Source organism: Tursiops truncatus, chromosome 18, assembly GCF_011762595.2.
Source record: "Tursiops truncatus isolate mTurTru1 chromosome 18, mTurTru1.mat.Y, whole genome shotgun sequence".
NCBI classification, from domain to species: Eukaryota; Metazoa; Chordata; class Mammalia; order Artiodactyla; family Delphinidae; genus Tursiops; species Tursiops truncatus.
Genome location: NC_047051.1, coordinates 46,789,754 through 46,810,258, shown reverse-complemented (window position 1 = coordinate 46,810,258; position 20,505 = coordinate 46,789,754). Strand labels below are relative to the sequence as shown.

The following is a 20,505-nucleotide window of genomic DNA, read 5'->3' as shown; positions in this document are numbered from 1 at the left end:
CCTTGGAACTGTCATGGCGCCTGTGGGTGTGTCATTTAGCTTGCTGATGTGTTACAGTGAGTGTATAGTGAGGCTCAAGGTCTAGTGGACGTCGACTTGTCCACCATCTTGGACCCATTTTGTTCTAATCAGTTTATGTCATGTCCTCGGCATGTGTCATTCTTTCAAATGCTGTGCCCTGCCCCCCTTCCCTCCTATTTCACTACATTGATTTTGTATTGCTGTGTAACAAATCACTCCCAAATTTAGTAGATTAAAATAGCAACTATTTTTTTTGCTCACAGTTCTGTGAGTCAAAAATTTGGAATGGGTTTAGCCGGGCTGTTCTCACGCTGGTCACTCCTATGAACGTGGTCATCTGGTGTCTGGAATGTGTCTGCTCGGTCTAAAGTGACTTCAAGTCATCGAGCCAAGGCCAGAGTCACTGGGGGAAGGAGCCCCACGAGAGCCTGGCTACAGGGAGACACGACTCATTGGGATGATCTTTACAGTGACATTGACTATAGGTGGGTGTTTGAAAGGGTAGATAGGTTCAACTTCAGGTGTTGGGGGTTCTGCAGTTATCTTCCAGAGTTTGTGTGACATGGAGTGAAGTTCACACCGCGTTCCCCAGTACCTCCACCTCGGGGATGACACTTCCACCAGCAATGAGCTGGAGTACCCACCCGTGTCTGATCCCTTTTTCATTTAAGAGGAATAAAGTCTCAAATGTAAATCCTTTTCAGGTGCTTATAGTTCTCCGGCTGCTCTCTTACTTCGGGAAATAGGTACGTTTTTGGTTCTGGTGCCCAGGTAACTTTTCCATTTTCTCTGCATGGGCACCCCAAAGAATTGGTGTTCCCTAAATGAGCTGAGAAACTCAAAGACTAATGGAGGTTAACTAGGATAAATGTCCCTACCCCACATTTAATAAAAATAGAGTGGAATTATGCGAGTATGTAGACAAGCTAATCATCTGACCTAATCAGCAATGCACTTTTTTTTTTTTTTTTTGTGGTACGCGGGCCTCTCGCTGTTGTGGCCTCTCTCATTGCGGAGCACAGGCTCCGGATGCGCAGGCTCAGCGGCCACGGCTCACGGGCCCAGCCGCTCCGCGGCATGTGGGATCTTCCCGGACCGGGGCACGAACCCGTGTCCCCTGCATTGGCAGGCGGACCCTCAACCACTGCGCCCCCAGGGAAGCCCAGCAATGCACATTTTAAGAAGCTTTTCTAATTACTTCCTCGACTTGGCTGAAGGTACGGTAAAAAGAGTTTCCCAGCATGATGGCAGCAGATGTATTTCATAATATTTATTGAAACTATTGGAAAGAAATCCTCAATTATAATGTTCCTGAAAAGTACATCAAAAAAGACATCATATTTAACATATTTTAAACTCTCATTAAGATAGCAACATAACATAATTTAGATGATCAACTCTCACACCAGTTATTTGGAATCTCATACAGCGAGACTAACTTTCACAGCCAAATTGCTTATTGGTTAACCGCCTGTGTCTTCCTTGAGTTGTATTACTTACCTGTGAGAGCTCTAGTTGTCTTGCTAAAGATGGGACCAGAATATTCTCTTTTCTCTGGCTATCTGTTAATTTGATATCTTGGCAAAGGAGTCTTCGTGCATGGTGTTTCAGGAACTTGAAATGTTAACTTGTTGATGTTTCCAGGTGTATGTAACACCACACAGTATGAGATTTGGAAGCCTAGATAGGTCTATTACTCATTTTCTTGGTTGAATTTGAGCAGTTGTGAACGATTGTTAAATGAATCATTTTAAAGTGAGATGGGCCCAGAGGAAACCCATCGATGAATTCCTGGTTGAAATGCCTGTATCATCTCTGTGTCTTGGGCTACTTGAGTGCTGGTTGTTCAGCTTTACCTTCCATTCTGTGAGCTGCCCAGTATCTTTCCAGTACATTCGTTTAATATAAGTTAGCCCGAGCCAGTTTCTGTTGCCTGTAGCCAAAATAAATCTTAAATGGTCTGATGCCTTCAGTGCCTTTGGAATGACTGAATACTTAAGTAGCTCTCTGTTATTGCATAATTGTGGGACTGGTTACTTTCCTCTACAAAGAGTTTCTCCAACATCCCTCTCCTAAGAAATCTCTAGAGATCAGATGGAAAAGAAAGTCTTTGTCCCACCATGTGGTAAAAAGACAACATTCAAGGACTCTTAATGAGCGTCACTGCATAATTCATTCCTGGCGTTGGAGTGAGTGAGTGCTGTATCGGTGGAAGTTACGAGTGCCAAGTCACATGACAGTGAATTGTTTTATTTGAGGATAGAACCAGAAAAGATGGATAATCTAATGTGTGATTTAATTTCGTCGCTAGTGACTTTGAAACTGGAACATAGCTATGCAATTGAAAGTCATCAGATGTAACGCCGTTATGTCCAAACTCTTAAATCTCTAGGTCAAAGTTTCTCAGCCTGGTGCTATTGACGTTTTAGACTGGTTCATTCTTTGTCATGGGGCACTGACTGTCCTGTGTTTTGTAGGATGTCTAGCAGCATCCTTGGCTTCTGCCTTCTGGGTGCCAGGAGCATCCCCCCCCTTCCTTCAAGTTATGACAAATCAGTGTGTCTCTAGACATTGCCAGATGTCTTTTGCCGGGGGCGGGGGGCAAATTTGTCATCAGCAAAGGACCACTGCTTTAGATTAGTTTCATTATTTTCTCTTTAATTTAGCCAACATTTACCAAACACGTCCACTATTCAAAGTACATTTTCGTGTTTATACTTACAGGCAGAATGTATGTCAAGTACACTCACACCCTAGGTTCAACAGATATTCGCTCCTTCCTAACCAAGTTTAGTTAGAAATATATCAGAACTCTCTAGGTATAGTTTTTCTATTCATATGGTAAGTATTAGGTAGAATCATGAGAAATTGTCTTTCGTGGTTTAAAAAATGGGAAAATATCAGCATTTTCCTGTGGCTCTACCTAATGTATGATGCACAGTAACAGCAAGAAAAAAAAATGATTTGAGAAAAAAAATGAAACCGTAAATGTACCCAAATGTCATTGTAACCACGATTTTAAGTGTATTTTGCTTCTCTTTACAGCTAGTGGTGGTTTCAGAAATCTTTTGTAGGCAGCTTGGAAGAGCAGGCTGAGGGAGCTGGCTGAGGGTTGAAGTCATATGTTTTAGCAATGCAATTATGTAGCTAGCGCAGTACTTTTAATTTAGAAGGTGTGCTTCTTCCGTGCCTCAGCTGAGAGGGCTGATGGAAATCCTAGGCGGTGGTTGCTAAAGCTGTTCATAAAGAGAAGGCGGTGGGAATGAAATCTATTTTTTAAAATATACATTAGTATATTAAATGTTGATGGCGATTCTCTCATTTAAAAGGATCTGGCGGTCACCATCAACAGGAGTCAGAACGTCAGGCTATGTCCTGCTTTGGCCAGTTTGCAGCGGAAGGAGGATCTTATCTAGAAATGCATTTTTGGAAAATGAGATCAGCATAGAGATGAAGGGCACTTGCTAGCACGTGTAGACACAGTTAAAATGCTACTACTTCAGTCATTTTCCTGCACTCAGATCTCCACTTAGAGCAACAGCGAACTGTGAACAAGGATTCACTGTAGTATGAAGAATACCTAAACCTTTATGTTAGTCTTGTAAACCTTGTCGTTCTTTAAGCTTCTGATGGGAGCCCTAAACAAATAAAACCTTCTCTCCCTCCTGCTCTCCACCTTCCAGGGAAAGTGCTAATGTGCAACGAAATGGCCAGAGCTCTGGTTGCAGAAGCAAGAAGAAGCCAGAGGGTAGAACAGTAACTCATGAGCTACCTAATCAGCTTCTCAGAAGTTGGTAATATTGTAGATTTTACAGTTTCTATTCCATAATCATCCCCTGAAACTACCGAGAGCTGATGGAGGTTTTATAAATCAGACGAACAAGGGATAAGAGTCAGTGCGTGCTCAGTCCATAACATACGTCGCTTTCACTAATTCCTGGGATTTCTGGAGAATTCCATGTGTGTGACATACACAGAAGAGACATTCCATGCTTGATGTTGGTCCAGGACAAGGTTAACTTTCTGCACACTAATTTTAATTCATTATATATGCCTTTTTTTCCCAGCACAAATGGACCCCCGAGGCCTATCTCCCAGACAAAGTAAAAGTGACAGTGATGATGATGACCTGCCAAATGTGACCTTAGATAGCGTTAATGAAACTGGATCTACGGCCCTTTCCATAGCCAGAGCAGTACAAGAGTAAGTATCACATTCTCAGGATGAAATAAGAATTGCCAAGGTGTTCAATGGATAATGGAAACAGCAGCATCTCCTGTTCCCCAGACCTGTCATTCTAGCTCTGAACGGGCACATGTGTCAGCATCTTTCCATTCAGCCTTGTGTTCTCTGGGAGGAGATTAGGGGAAACATGGAGTGTTTTGCGTAGTTGAAAATTTGTATTTTGAATAGAAATGAGACTTCTTTTTTAATACTTCCCGCCCCTTCTCCTTAACTCTGAAAAAAAAAATTGTTCTTTTCGAGTGTCACTATCTAATTATCATCATTGTTTTCATTATTCATATAGAACAGTCAAGAGAGGTACAATATGACAGGCAGTATTATCTTGTGTTGATAGGAAAGTACAGAACAGCTTTTTTGAAATTTAAAATTTGGAAGATACTATGTTACCCCTTTGAAACATTCAAATCATATGTAATTTTTAAAGGGATCGTTTCTCACTCCTTTAACTGTAACACAGAGTTAGAGTTTAGCCCTTTTTCGTTGAAAATAGCTGCTTTTTCATCATTGTCAATTCTGTGTCTAGAATTTCACCTATGACTAGTCCATGTGTATTTTTTCTCTAGCATAATTTTTAATAACATAATTTTAAAGAAGAGGAAGATTTAAATTAAGTCACTGTTACTGCCAATACAAAAGTTAATTAACACTTTACTTAAAATGATCTTAGTTACCTCCCATATATTAATTCTTTTTTCCCAGGTATTGACTAAATATCTACTCTGTTTCATGAATTAGGCCTTGAAATTAAAAAAAAAAATTAGTAGGGCATTTTAGAATTTAAAGCCTATGTGTGTGTATATGTGAGGGTGTATAAAATGAATCTCTATGATAAATAGGTACTAGGTATATTATATATTAGAGGAAACAGGATATGGAAAATCTAATGAAATTGCAGTCAGAAAGATTTGGATTCAAGTTCACATTCAGTCACTTAATAGCCATGTGACATCTGGCAAGTTAACTAACCACTCTGAGATATTTCTTCATCTGTAATAAGAAAGAATACGTACTTTATAGGACCATTGTGAGAGTGTGGTATAGTTACAAGGCATGAAAATTGAATTGCAAAGTTTTGACAGATGAGAGCCTCAAGGGTGAAATTAATATTATTATTAGTGGTAGTAGTAACAATAATGGTAATAGTGTGTAGTATAAGTACATGACAACTAGTAAATATAAATATTGCAAGTGTCATGCTGATTTTACAAATGAAGATACTGAGGATGAGAGAGGTTCAGTGTCTTCTCCAGAGTCATATAATAAGTGGTGACGAGACAAAGTTTAGGACTTCTAACTCCCCAAACATATCTTTTTCTCAGGAGTGCCTGTAATGTCTGTTACCAGTCATGTTCTTCCACTTGAACATGTATAAAAACACTTTTTTCTCTCATTTGTTCCAGTAACTGGTTGTAGTAACTTAGTTTCTCCAAAGCGTTGGATCAGAAGGATGGCTGAAATCATATTTAAGTGCTAGCATGCCCGGTCACTTCATCACCAGTTCAGTGATCAGCACAGTGATTGTGGTTTTGTGGGAGCTAAATCTTAAGATCAAGGATTCCATGTTCTCACCTGCAAAATTAGACTAAATGATGACAAAGTTCAATTCTGAGATGAATCATAAGTTTCATAGACATTTTAATCACAGTTTTCCTGCACCATATAATATATACATAATTTGTGTGTGTGTGTTATAGATATGTGTGTTTCTGTAAGTTTGGCACTGTGATTACTAAAATCTAAGTTATGCTTACTCCATTTCGGGCTTATCGAGCAAATCATGGTATTAACATCTTAAACATAACCATTTGTTGTGCTTTTAATATTATGTGCTGAGAATATAATAGTATATTTTAATATGAAACTTTTAATAGCAGCCTTTAGGAACTGGAGCTTCATTTTCAACATAACCTCTCCGATTTGCTTTGTGAAAACATTTGTAAGCCCCACAATATTTTGTTCTGACGGTGCATACGCCTGCCTTTATTACTATTGCAAAAGTTGCATGTGTATCTAGGCAAGTGCCAGATTCATTATTCATGTAAGTGTTTTCATTAAACGATTAGTAAAGAATACTGAGCTGTCACTTGGGAAGCCCTAGAATGCCAGGACCCATCAATAGTTAATTAACCATCACTCAAGAAGGAGTATGTGTGTGTAAACACTGAGAAGTGCTAAGATACTGTTAGATGAAGCGAAAAGAATGTTCTGCAGAGACGTCTTAAATACAGGTGTATTTCAAAACTTAAAACAATATGTTGAGGAAAATTTTATTCTGGGACAAATAAGTATATAGTCCTTGTTAGAGAATTTTTTTAAAAAATCTGTACTTAGGTTTACCCAAAGTTAACTCTCGGTGGATATGTCTTCCTGCTCTTAATTTCTCTGATTTTTAATGCATGTCTCTGTTTCACTATTAATTTCCCTTTCCTCTTTTTTCTGTTTGCCTTTGGATCTTGATGGCTTCTATTAACTCAAAAGCTGTCCAACAAACAAAAAAATTCCAGTATACTATGATCAATAAAATAATGCTTCAAATCGTAAGAGGATTGAACACCATCTTGGCATGTACGAGATGAGAGGATTTCAAGAGACATCCGTGCATCTGTTTCTGCCACTTGCAGAACTTTGAGTTAGGTGAGAAGGATGCCTGCAGGTAGAGAGGTGATAAAATCAAGGGTTTATGTGCAATAGAGGAAGCACATTTTAGAAGCCCTGGGCAACCAAAACACGTCCCTCCAATTAAAGCCATGGTTTAGGAGGGGTTGGAAGGCATGCCTCTTATCTCATTGGCCACCAGTGCAGTGTCAAGGAAGAAGCCGGAAGATGAGAAAGGAAGCTATTAGGAAAGACTGACACTAGAGAGGGGCGAAACTGCCTTGTCCTAGGCCAGCCCTTCAGGCAAGATCCTAACCCACAAGGTGACCCTCTCCAACTGAATCTCTTCTTTGTCTCCTTTCCCATTCGGGTTCATAGCCTTGCCTCATGCGGTCATCACCATAATTTGAATTTTTAATTTGATGGCTAACTTTGCTGACATTATTATATTTACATAGCATAAACCTTAATATGCTAATAAATGCTCTTTTTAAATATTTGGTATTATGCATTTTACTGGTTTTTAAAATGAACGTTTATTAAATCTTCAGTTCAAGAAATTTTCCTTTGATTTGAAATGCAGAAGTTGTTAGCCATTGCACCTCTCCCCACCCCAATATATAATATTCAGATACTCTTGTCTTTGAATAAAAAGGAACAATGCTTGGTGGCTAGAGCTGCAACCTAAGTTCACTTCCATTTAAATAGATTTTTATAGCAAGGCTCCTGAACTGTGCTTGAACCAATCATTGCAACTATTTTCATTGATTCACTTGCTTCTCGTTTATCAGCTCAGCCTCAGTGAATTCAGATAAATGGGAAGAACCGGCCATAGCGAGGCCTACAGACAGGCTCTACCCTTCTTGTATTTCAACTGTAGAGATACTGTCCGAGCCAGAGACAGTGTATTCAAGTAATTCTGACAAAGCCAACTTCCAGCAATTCATAGAACATCTGTTTTGCTTAGGTCTGGTTTGTTTGTTTTTTATCCCCTCTGATGCTATAATAGGATCATTACCCTTAACTACTTGACAAACATAATTATGAAATAAGTGTTTGGAAAAAGAGAGGTACAGGCACATGATTAGAGCAAATTATTATAATTAACTCTAACCCTAGGCAAAACAATGATATTTTTTAAATAGGTAAAATTTGGCTCTCTTACTCAGAGCCTCTAATCTCTGTACCCCTATTTCTTCTTTTTTCTCTAACTCCAAACCTTCCTACTCCTCATTTGTTGATGCTGGTAGAATAATCAACTTCCTTCAAAGTAAAGTGTAAATGAATAAGAATATCTGAAAGCGGGCCCGCCTCAGAGGAATTAGTGTTCAACCAGGCGCAAGCCTTAAACTGAAAGAATAAAGGTCTAGACGTGATACTTTCAGTAAGAGTGAAGTGGGGAAGGGTGGAGTAGAGGGTGGGAGAAGGCGGTGAAGATTTTAAGGAGATGGACCAGCTCTCCTCAGTGTCAGTTTTCGCAGTATTGGTAAATGCATGTGATTGTTTAACTCACACCATATCTGAGTTCTCTGCCCTCTCTGATCTTGATTGTAACTGTCAGAGTGGAAAAGAAGCAACATGCATTAGTAGCTTTTTGCTTTGGTTAGCATCCCTAAAATTGGAACCTGTTAAAAGGATATTCTTTTTAAATAGTTCCTTGTTAATTACATTTAAGCTAATTAAAACACTGGCTTCCTCCTGTTTTTATAATATTGCCTGTGTCAAGTGCCCTTCTTCTTAAAGGAAAACAATTTGTGAATTCTGGAAATGAAGAGTCCCATCTTTATTTGCACTTAGATGCTCTTTGAAAGAACAGATATGGTAGCAAGTTGGATATCCTATTCCTTCAGAGTCTGCTGCTGGCTCAAACATCATGGTTTTTAATTTAGAAGTTTGCATCTGATGATCAGAGAAGGGTCAGAAATCTTGGAGGTTTTCGGTTTGGGTTTTTTGTGTGTGTTTTTCATTTTCCTTATTTTAAAATTCTTGATCCTTATTTCTGAATCTCCTCATGTATAACTTTGTTAATGTCTTTTAAATTACAGTAGAGAACAGTCCTAGAGATAAGGAAGAAAGAGAAAACAAAACTGTTACTGACTGACTTCTTTCAGGCAGATTCTGTGAGGACTTACATAGTTTTCGTCTAATTTGCCCATGCTCCTGTTTTTATGCACAAATAAACGGAAGCCCAGAGAGGTTTACTCTATCCCCAGAGGTCCTATAGCTGATAATTTGCAGAGCTCATATTGAAATCAGAGTTTGTCTGACTATAAACCCATATTCCTTTATGAAGGCAGCTCTTGTTTTTATGTTGTGGCTTTAATATCTCTAAACCGTAACTTTCTAAAATTAGCAAAGTTTTTTGACACCTGAATCCCAATAAGAATATAACTTTTATGAAACAATTTCAGATTTTTTTCATCTTTAAACTCGCTGTCACTCTAAATATAATCTGACTTAGGGAGAGATAATTCTATCAGATGCCTTCTCAGAAATAGTTCTTAAAAAGGTGTTCCACTTCTGTAAATCGCACACAGCATTATATTGATATGTGAAGAAATAAAGTACAAATACATTAGAGCATTCTTTCTATAAACTTCACTGTTGCTATTATTTTAAGAAATTATTGTTTCAGTATATACATATGTGCTGACATTCCCAAAATGAGCATCCTTTTTAGAATTGCTTTCTGTCAATCTATAAAAGGAAATGTTTGTCCAAGGGTTGAAACGGTACTGTGTCATCTAATTTTGCAGCCCTTGACTGAAAGATTTGAGGGTATTTGGATCATGCCTCTTCCCTTGTCTGCTGATTAGAACGAACCCAGCTGAGCTGATTGTGCCCAGAGAAGAAGCCAGAGAGCTCAGTATGTCAGACAATTTCAGGGGTTTTTTTTCTTTTAAATCTTTCCCAGATTCTTGTCTCATTAAAAGAAGCTATACTTCTATTTAATAAGCCTAATGTGTTTGGGACGCCTTCAAATCCCCACTTCATGCCTTAACAAAGAAATAGCTTTGATTCAGTTCTGTAGGTGGAAGTCTAGCTCTCTAATAGACTAATAATAGACATCATGGCTGATGGGTAAATCTGAGAGGCGTTCGCTGTCTTGCCAAGGAGATAAACACTTTTATGTTGCTCTTCTTCTAAAGGAGGTCAGAAAAATCTCCTGATTTGATGTGAATGAACATAGGTAGAGTCTAAAGTGTATACTTAGCCTGCATCAACCCAACATTCTAGCAATATTAAAAATATATATATAATGATCACTGAGTAACTCAGTCCCTGGGTATTTAATAGCAAGATGAAGACTGTACACCCATACACAGTCATTTCTATCTCTTTGATGGGACCGTGTTGGTCCCACTTTCGTTTAAAGTCTGATCAGTTTTTGATAATAATTTGATATTTGAGCTGTTTTGTGAATTAGCAAATTAAGTCATGTCCGTATTTGGTGAATAATTAATTCATTTATTTAGCCCTGTGTTACATGCTGGGGATACAGGATGAATGATTCATAGAACCTTACCACAGGGAGCTCAGAATCAACATATATGAGGCAAATCAAAGCCCAATGGGATAAAAGCATGAAGGGCTGCAGTGAGGACAGGGGGGAAGGTCACGTAGCTCAGTCTGGAGTAGAGGAAAGCATTGACATGCGGTAGGAATGTGTGAGTTCATAGTAACTGGCGCGGAAGTGAGTGTGGCGGAGAGCTGGGAGATGCAGCTGCTTGAGAGGTGGGTAGGGACCTGATCAGGAAGGGTGAATTTATTCTGTAGACAATGGGGAGACAGCAATAGGTTTTAAATGGCAATGGCGTCATCAGCTTTGTGTTTTACAGATTTCAGTCTCAAGGAAGCTGGGTATGGTGGTGCGGGTTGAGCACTGTACATCCCAAAGGGTGCCATTTATATGACTAGCGCTGCCTAGCTGTCCACAGCTAGACACAGGAGCTTGTGGTATATATATATATATATATATGTATATGTATAGACACCCCTGTGTCCATACACGTCAGACTCTCCAATATAGTGAGCTGTTCAGAGGGTAGATAACATGTTCTAGTGTTCCATGTATCTCCAGGGCTGCTAGCGCAGTGCCTGGCCAGGTACTTTTTTAAACACTAGAACAGCATTGAATAAAATAGACAAAATCACTGACTTCATGGTGCTTATATTCCAGTGGAGGAGGTGGGAGGGAAACAGACAGTAAGCATATGGTACCTCTGAAGAAGGCAAGTGCTCTGGAGGTGAGGGAGACAGGGTGTGGGTGCTGAGTGAGCTGCAGAGGGTAGACAGCATTTACTCTTCACGTAAGGCATTTAAAGAACTCTGATAAGATTGTATGTTAGGAGAGACCTAAAGAGGCATGAGGTCAGGTCCCCAGGATATCTAAAGGAACTGCGCTCCAGGCAGAGGGGATAACAAGTGCAGAGACCTTAAGGCAGGAATATTCTGGAATGAATAAACAAACTCACTGACCAATAGAGAACATTAATTGTACAGAAGAAACTGAGCTCTGTTGATGCCAAGTAATGATTCTCCCATTACATCCCTAGGGAGAGGGATTCAGGACTGAATCTCTTTATCCACTCATACTTTTCCCTCTATGCTGTGATACAAGTTCTTTTCTTTTTTCTAAGGGAATCTGCAGTTTTTTAACCCACACAAGAATCAATAAACAAAAACAAAAAATAAATGCAAAACAAAATCTTTCTTTCAAAATTTCTTTCAAAGAAGTACTTACTTCTTTTGGGCCTGGGTTCTTGAAATCTAATTTTGTATCCTCTGATAAGTCAAAAATATTTATTATCCTAGAAAGTTTTTTTTTTTCATATATTGTTACTGTATCTTCTAGGATACAGAAACATTCGTACTTTTTCCCTAAAAATGATGCAACTGTTGTTCCAAGTGAGAGCTTACCCTCAGAATTTTTTATGCCTGAATCTTTTTGATCATTAAAAAGTAAAATAAAATAAAAGGCACCAGAATTCCCTGGCGGTCCAGTGGTTAGGACTTCGCGCGTTCACTGTTGAGAGCCTGGGTTCAATCCCTGGTCAGGGAACTAAGATCCCACAAGCCATGTGGCACGGCCAAAGAGAGAGAGAGAAAAAAAAAAAGAATACAAGTAATACAATTTGTCCTAGAAATGCCAGAAAATACGAAAACCAACAAACAAAACAAACAAAAAAGAGCAAAGAAAATAAAAGGCACTATGTATGAAAGCTACTACACAGGTGTTGCTGGTGGGTTTTTTTTGTTTTTTTGTTTTTTTTTTTTTTTTGCCGTACGCGGGCCTCTCACTGCTCTGGCCTCTCGCATTGCGGAGCACAGGCTCCGGACGCGCAGGCTCAGCGGCCATGGCTCACGGGCCCAGCCCCTCCACGGCCTGTGGGATCTTCCCGGACCGGGGCATGAACCCGCGCCCCCTGCATCGGTAGGCGGACTCTCAAGCACTGCGCCACCAGGGAAGCCCAGTTGTTGCTGTTTTGAGAGTGATTTATACCTTGTCTCTTTGGTAGGCATTTGATACTCCATACATAATGCTAAACAGTGAGTTTGACCACCTCCCTCCCCAACTGAATTGAACATCATCTTTCTGTATACTACAGATATAAACAGATTATTTATTTAGCCTTCCTAACCACTTGGAAATTATCGTTAACTGAGTGTTGATTTGTTTTCAAACTGCCGTGCCTCATTCGAATGTGAATTAATTACTTCTAGGTGATCAATTTAAAAATAGATAGAAATCAAACTTTTTAAAGCCAAACTTTTGTTTTTATATTTATTTTTAAACAAGGGTATTCCAAAGCTACATCATAGACAGAGTGAAGAGCCGCTTTTGTTTGAGAGTGGCTACTTATTTTTGCTACTTCTATATTTAAAAAAATTTTAGTGCCAGTAATTACTGAGGTGACTCATAATTTGAAATAAAGTGGTATTTCATGTGGTCATACAGTATACTCCAAACTGATTGCCAGTATTAACTTGCTGCCAATTGCTTGACATACTTCTCTGTGTGAGATCTTTGTGTAGCTTTTTTCTTTCTATATGTTCTACCTGTAATTGCATTGCAAATTTATGTATACCATTTATATTTCTCATCCATATATTCTTAATGAGTGTAACTAGTGAGTACAGGTAGTCATTTCTCATGCATTTTTGATGTGTGTTGACACAGATACTCAACGATGATGTTGAAATATTAATGTTTTGCTACAAGTTCCTGGAACTATTCATCACTCTTTCATTTATTAATATAGTCAGAGAGAGTACGTATGACAGAAAACCATTCTGTAATATATTTGAAATTAACTCAATTCACCAGGATATAATCTCTTCCATTTGCAGTCAAATGCTCTAGGCACTCTCTTCTTATTACTCTTCATGAGTTAATGCCATTGTACCATAATTTTCCTTCACTTTATAGCACTCTCCCACACTTGAATCTCATTGAATATGTTTACTTACATGTGTCAAATGAAAGTAGAAAATTGAAGGATACGTTTTCATGGAGAACCTGCTGCTATAAAGAAAAATCTGACATAGATAGAAAAAGATAGCTTGGATCAGAATGAATCTTACCAGGTTGACATTTTACCATGATTTTGTGCCATCTACTTTCACAGTCACAAAGTTGAGGGTTGCCCTCAGTTGAAATCTAGTACATCACACATTATGGCTTATCCTAAAAGTTAAATCCCAAACCATGTGCAGTTAGTATAGTAAAAATGCCAGCAAATTTCTGGGTACAATTTTGGATCTTTTTTGTTAATTTGAATAAAGTTCTATCTATTTACCTACCTATCTGCATATCCTTTCAAATATCGATTAATGTTTCCTTTGGTGTCAAATAACAATAAATGTTACAAGAGAACTTAAACATGGAATTATTTTTCTGGGATAACAAGAAGTCTGGAGTAAGCAGGACAGGCTGATGGAGTGTCCTAAGGTTCGTCCTAGGGTTTCTTCTCTCTTCCTGTTTTGTTGTCCTTCAGTTGTGGCTTTCCAATGGTTATATGAAGTCAACTGCATCTCCAGGTATCCCGCCCTTATAATAGTCAGAAGAGAAGGGGTAAAAGCAAAACAAACTAACCAGAAGAACATAGCAGCCAACTGTGTCACTTTTAAAAAGCTTTCCCAGGACACCCACCATGTGATTTCTGCTGATATCTCATTGGCCAAAACTAATTTACATGTTCCCAATTATTGGAGTATGGCTAAGGAAAAGAAAAACATGGACAGGACTGATTCAATTAATCAGTAATGTCTGCCACCAAATATTAATTTAATACCTAAGAAAAATAAGGCACCACCCCAAATTCAATATCAAGGTTTTTTTTTTTTTTTCCCTAATCATATATTGCCGCTATAATGCTGTGTAGCCAGTCATTCCGGAACTCAGTGGAATACCGTCATAAAACATTTACTTCTCTTCCATGTATCAGCTGGTCATTTGGAGCAGGTCTGCAGGTTCTTGGAGCAGTACTGTTCACTCATTTTTCTTAACCCAAAGGGCAGCCCAGGGCATGTATATCTCACAGCAGTGGCTAGAACACAAGAGGACAAGCCCTATAGTACAAACAGATTTTAAGCCTTTGCTCACATCATTCATCTACTAGCATCCCATTGGCCAAAGCAAGGCACATGACCAAGCCCAGCATCAATGGGGTGGGGAAATATATTCCTCCCATGGAGATGCAAAGCTTTAGGAGAGTGATGACTAGTGTACTAATATTTCGGGAAAAAATGGCTGTTGCTTCTAGAAGCAATTGAAATTAATTTACCTATTTTTGAAATCTTATTTTCTAAGTTTTAGCAAAGTTTAGTCATGTTCTCATGAAATTTCTAGATGGCCCTGGTGGATCTCATAAATTCCTCTTTCTATATCTACTTAATGATGTATGTTTTAAAATTAATAACAAGTACATTTATTGAGTCTTGATATCTGGATTTCATCGTGTAAACTCTTATCTCCAGGGCTTACACTCTCAGAAGTGTTTGATTTTGCCAAGTGTAATGGAGTGGTGTTACAAAAGATGTAGCACGTAGCAAGAGGCTGATTCTAGCTGAATAAGCAAAATCTGTGAAATGTAGTTATGTTCAGTCTCTAAACTCAAATTAACATTGATTAACCTCTTATGGTGCACAAAGTGACAAAAAAATTAACATTAGCTAATGTGCCTGTTCCCCTGATTTCTGGAAGTAGATAGCTGTGGACTGTGAGAGTGACAAAATACAAAACATCAAATTGAAACTATTAACACAGGTAAGAGAAGATAAGTCTTTGAGCTAAAATTTCGTGACCTTTCAGCAAAAAGTGTTTGGGTCTTCATTTCTACATCCCTTCTCCATTTTGTTCTGTATATGTAATCACTGTTACAAGTGATAGAAAACATGGAATTGATTCTTGTAATTTTGATTTTCTAATGCAAATATAAAACTCATTTATTTATTATTATTATTTTCTTTTTGCGGTACGTGGGCCTCTCACTGCTGCAGCCTCTCCCGTTGCGGAGCACAGGCTCCGGACACGCAGGCTCAGCGGCCATGGCTCACGGGCCCAGCCACTCTGCGGCATGTGGGATCTTCCCGGACCGGGGCACGAACCCATGTCCCCTGCACTGGCAGGCGGACTCGCAACCACCGTGCCACCAGGGAAGCCCTAAAGCTCATTTTAAATTGTACATTTAGAGAAACTTTTCCTAGTATATAATAGTAAAGTGCAAACGAGGAAATTGATTAGAAAAAATAAATGTCTTTCTTAAAATCAAGAAATTAGAATATCTTCTTCTCTACTTGGGTGGATTACATTGTTGGGGTTAAGATATTAATTTTTCACTGTAGCTTTTTATGAGGCTTATTATTCAAGTAAAGTCAGTAGACCAGTAAAGGTTTTACAATATGAGAATATCCAGCAAAAGTATTGTCAAGAAAACAAACAAAGTAATTGTTGAATTAAAAGCATGTAATCTCTTCATAGACTAAAATCAACCTGGTTTTTTAAAAATAGATTTATAGCCTTGGCTTTTTACTCCTACATTTTTACCAAAGCTTCCAGATTGACAGCTACTTTGAAAACAAATCAGGAGTTTCATAAATCTTGCCATATGTATCTTTAAAAGATCAAGATTATCCTAGTGTTTTAAAAGGGATTGCACGATAAATTATTAGTCATGAAAATGAGTAACAAGTTGGTCACATGCCCAAAAAACTCAGGAAGACAATATCGGAAGTTATTGAAGTAGTTCAGACACGAGCACCTCTGGGCCTGGGCCAGGGCTCCAGTGGTGGCTTTTGAACCAGTAACAATAACCCTAAGTGTTGTATTAAAAATATAGTGCTTTATAAGTCTCCGTTTATTTTTATTATGTATCTCACCATGTTCCTAACGTAGCAGTGAATGAATTATCTCATTTTACAGATGAGGACAGTATAACTCAGGAAAGTTAAGTACTTAGTAGGCATCATAAAACTAATAAGTAGTGATGCTAACGGTGCCCGATCAGATATATTTTACAGTACATGTTAAAAGTGCTCCTTCCTGCATTCTGTCTTGAAGGGAAAGGATTTATGATTTATGGTTTAAAGGAATAATTGACAGTTTTAGTGATAACTAGACTCTAAAGGATAAGATAAAGGCAGAAGGAATGGCCATGCCTTTGCACTGAATAATGTAATTGAGTAGAGTGGGTGGGGTTTGATAAAATGGTGAAACATACAAACAGAACCATCCTGTTGGAATTTTGAGATCTGGAACTGGAACCGATTAGAGAAGGCCGGAAATACAGAAAGGCAGTCGTTGGCATAAGAATGATTATTGAGGTTAATTTGTTTTTTGAGGTATTATTGACATACAATAAAACACACATATTTTAAAAATACAGTTCAACAAATATCATATATTAACGCATATATGTGGAACCTAGAAAAATGGTACAGATGAACTGGTTTGCAGGGCAGAAATAGAGACACAGATGTAGAGAACAAACGTATGGACACCAAGGGGGGAAAGTGGTGGAGGGGGTGTGTGGTGGGATTAATTGGGAGACTGGGATTGACATATATACGCTAATATGTATAAAATGGATAACTAATAAGAACCTGCTGTATAAAAAAATAAATAAAATAAAATTCAAAAAAAAAATACAGTTCAAAGGGTTTAACAATTGTATATACAGTTGCCTCTTGGTATCCATGGGGATTGTGTTCCAGGACCCACGCGGATACAAAAATCCGAGGATGCTAAAGTCCCTTATGAAAATGGCTTAGTATTTGCATATAACCTACACAACATCCTCCCTTATACTTACTTTAAATCATCTCTAGACTGCTTATAATACTAACACAATGTAAATGTTATGTAAATAATTGTAAATACAATGTAAATGTTATGTAAATAGTTACCAGCTCCTGGCACATTCAAGTTTTGCTTTTTGGAACTTTATGGAAAAAAAAATTTTTTTTTTTTTCTTCAATCCACGATTGGTTGAATCCACAAATGCAGAACCCTTGGATGGGGTGGGCATGGAGCCGGGGTTGGGTCTGGGGGGGAGGGGGGCGACTGTACTCATACACCTGCAACTTTTTTTTTTTTAAATTAATGTTAGAGTAGAAGTATGTGTGTGAGATGGGTAGAGAGAAATGGTGGGGGGGGGTTGTTGAAGATGCCCTGCTTAACTAGCTTTATTTTATTTTATTTTTTTAATTTATTTATTTTTGGCTGCATCGGGTCTTTGTTGCTGTGCGCAGGCTTTCTCTAGTTGCGGCGAGCTGGGGTTACTCTTCATTGCAGTGCGTGGGCTTCTCATTGCGGTGGCTTCTCTTGTGGAGCACGGGCTCTAGGCGCGCGGGCTTCAGTAGTTGTGCTGAATCAAGATACAGAACGTTTCCATCGCCTAAAAAGTTACCTTCGTCCCTGCACCCACCAGTAAATTCAGTACCTCCCCCTAACCCCCAGCCAATCACTTTCTGATGTCTGTCTATGGAGTAGTTCTAGACCTTCCTTTATGGAATCATATACTGTGTATTCTTTGATTTCAGTCTTTCACTCAGCATGACGTGTTTGAGATTCTTGCTTGTTGTTACATTGCTAAGTAGTACTCCATTACTTGGATGTAATATAATTTGTTTATTCTTTCACTCACTGATGAACATTTGGGTTGTGTCCAGTTTGGGTTTATTATATTAGGGCTGTATGAACATTCTGTGCAACTCTTCCGTGGACATGTTTTCATTTCTCTTAGGTAGCTACCTAGAAGAGGAATTGCTGGGTCAAGGGAACATGTATGTTTATCTTTGTAAGAAACTACACAACCGTTTTCCAAAGTAGCTGTATCCTTTTACATTCCCGCCAGCAGTGTGCAAGAGTTCCAGTCAGTCCACATCTCTAGCTACCTTTGGTATTCATAGTCTTTTTTTAAGGCATTCTCTTGGTTACTTAATCTTTCAAAGAAGATCTATTCAGTCCTTCTCAGTGAAGAACAAGATGCCAAGGACAAGTTTGGGAGGAAGACCCGTGGTGAGGAGACAGATAAAGTTACATGGACAGAAGTGCTAAGAGAAGCATCAGGAAAATAGGGAGGAGTGATTTTCAGCCAGATCCTGTCCCTTTGAGGTTTCAGGAGAGTGAAAAATGAGAACTCTAACCAATTTAGCAAAAAATGAACTAGAGACAGTACAGATCTCATTGAGTTGTGGAAAGGACTTATAAGCCTGGATGCAGCAAGTTAATAGGAAGGAATCATGAGTGCTGAAGGGGTAGGAGCCTAAGATTCGAGGAAGCAAACGTATACACATAACTGTGAGGGAGATGAGAAAAATAGGATGACAGCCAGAGGAGTGATGTTCATTTCTGTAGACTAGAGATCAACCCAGAGTGAAAAGAAAGCTTGAGACACTTATTCAAATAACTGTGTTTGGGGAAAAAAAAACAAACTTAATTACAACATGTTTTTGTCTGAATATATAAATTTGATTATCTGATAACTATCGGAGAAATCAATGCAGGTAGCAATTATGAATTTTTATCCATTCAGAATATACTGATTAAAGGCCCAGTAAATGCCATCGTCATTGGTATCTCCCCCTCTCTGTTTTCATTCTGGGTACCTCTTTGTCTTCTTATCCACATGAACTTTGAAATTCTTCCTCTGATCTCTTAACTTAAAACGTGAATAAGTATTTGTAAGCTTTAAACCCCAAATGAGGTTGGGTCTTGGTTTATTTCAATGAGAAAATAAGGAGCTTTTCTTTTAGTAATAGCTCTTCCATTTGCTAACTCCATAACACTTTATAACTCTCCAACCTTCCCATTTCTTATCCATTAAAGATAGGGAGAGTCTCAAGCATTTTCCAGATTTCTGTGCTTATAGAGTGCCCAGGAACTATAGTTACCTCTTTATGTTACATAACTAAAAGTATAAAGTCAAAATTGCAGGTAAATATTACTGATTCATCCAGATACTCCTACCACGTCATTTGAATGACTGTTTATTGTTGTTTATTGTTCTGCTTAATGACATGACAGACATCAGGAGGGGATTATTTCCTTCTTACACTGCATTCATTCAGTGCTTATTGAATGCTTGCCATGTGTAAAGACCTCACCCTCAGCTTCGTGAAGGAGACAAGTAGAGAATGTCATCTCTAACACGCCAAGAGTGGTTTCGTTTTCTGTCCACCACAGTAACTAGGATATTTGTAGTCAAAGAAAATTTCCAGTGAACTTAAGTTCTTCCACGCATTGCAGTAATTTCTGTTATCTTTCATAGAAGCTCACGTTACTTGAGCATCGAATATATGCCAGAAATCACCAGTCATTGGGGAAGGTCTGCGTGGGTCAGGCAAACCCATCTTTATCACAGGGGAAAAAAAAGATTCAAGATTGTTTCACATGTCTTCCCAATTTAAGGGGGGAAAAAAGTGTCAATACTTCCTTTTTAGCAAATCCGATGCTTGTAAAACCCAGTCGTTATTGATTTTAAAACCAGTTTAAGAGGGAGGAGATAATGGGGATATATGTATACGTATAGCTGATTCACTTTATTATAAAGCAGAAACTAACACACTATTGTAAAGCAATTACACTCCAATAAAGACGTTAAAAAATTACTTGAATTTAAGTAATCAAGTAAGAGTTTGGAATTTAGAGTTTTAGAATTGAAACTTCAATAAGATTTAATGTAATGATAATAGATGATTTATACGAGATCCAATAAAAAAATATCAAGAACCTGCTTTACATATGAAAAATATTAATCACGAAGACAGTAGTTGTTTAGGAAAGGAGTCCTAAGCCAGGAAATTCATTCCCATCATGTCTCCAAGCTTATTCACTGCTCTGCGGGCTAAGGAAAGGAGTTTGTGAGCTATAAACTCTTCGAATGAGAAGATATGTTCTGGTGTCAGAAAAGTTCCTTTGATGATGCTTTTCAAGATGACACCTATAGAATGCTAGATTTTAAATGCTTAAGGTTCATTTTAATGAAATTCAGTAAATTTTAAAATTGCAGTTATAATACAATCATGTATAAGAGTTGCCAAACAACTTTTTTTTTTTTTTTTACAAACTTGGAGCCTATACTTGCATTAATTTGTGCTGCCATATTATCTTATTTTAGGGGCAGATTGCAAAATAGATCT

At 38.3% G+C, this 20,505-nt stretch overlaps 1 protein-coding gene across 5 annotated transcripts in view; it reads left to right on the top strand.

Annotated features, from left to right (window-relative positions):
• Positions 1 to 20,505, top strand: part of KLF12 (KLF transcription factor 12) — a 448,314-nt gene that overhangs the window by 321,561 nt on the left and 106,248 nt on the right. For all 5 annotated transcript variants that reach the window (XM_073795297.1, XM_019921168.3, XM_073795298.1 and 2 more), the window contains one exon: positions 4,089 to 4,224. In XM_073795297.1, the coding sequence (XP_073651398.1) occupies positions 4,089 to 4,224 (136 nt within the window). The remainder of the gene's footprint in view (positions 1 to 4,088; positions 4,225 to 20,505) is intronic.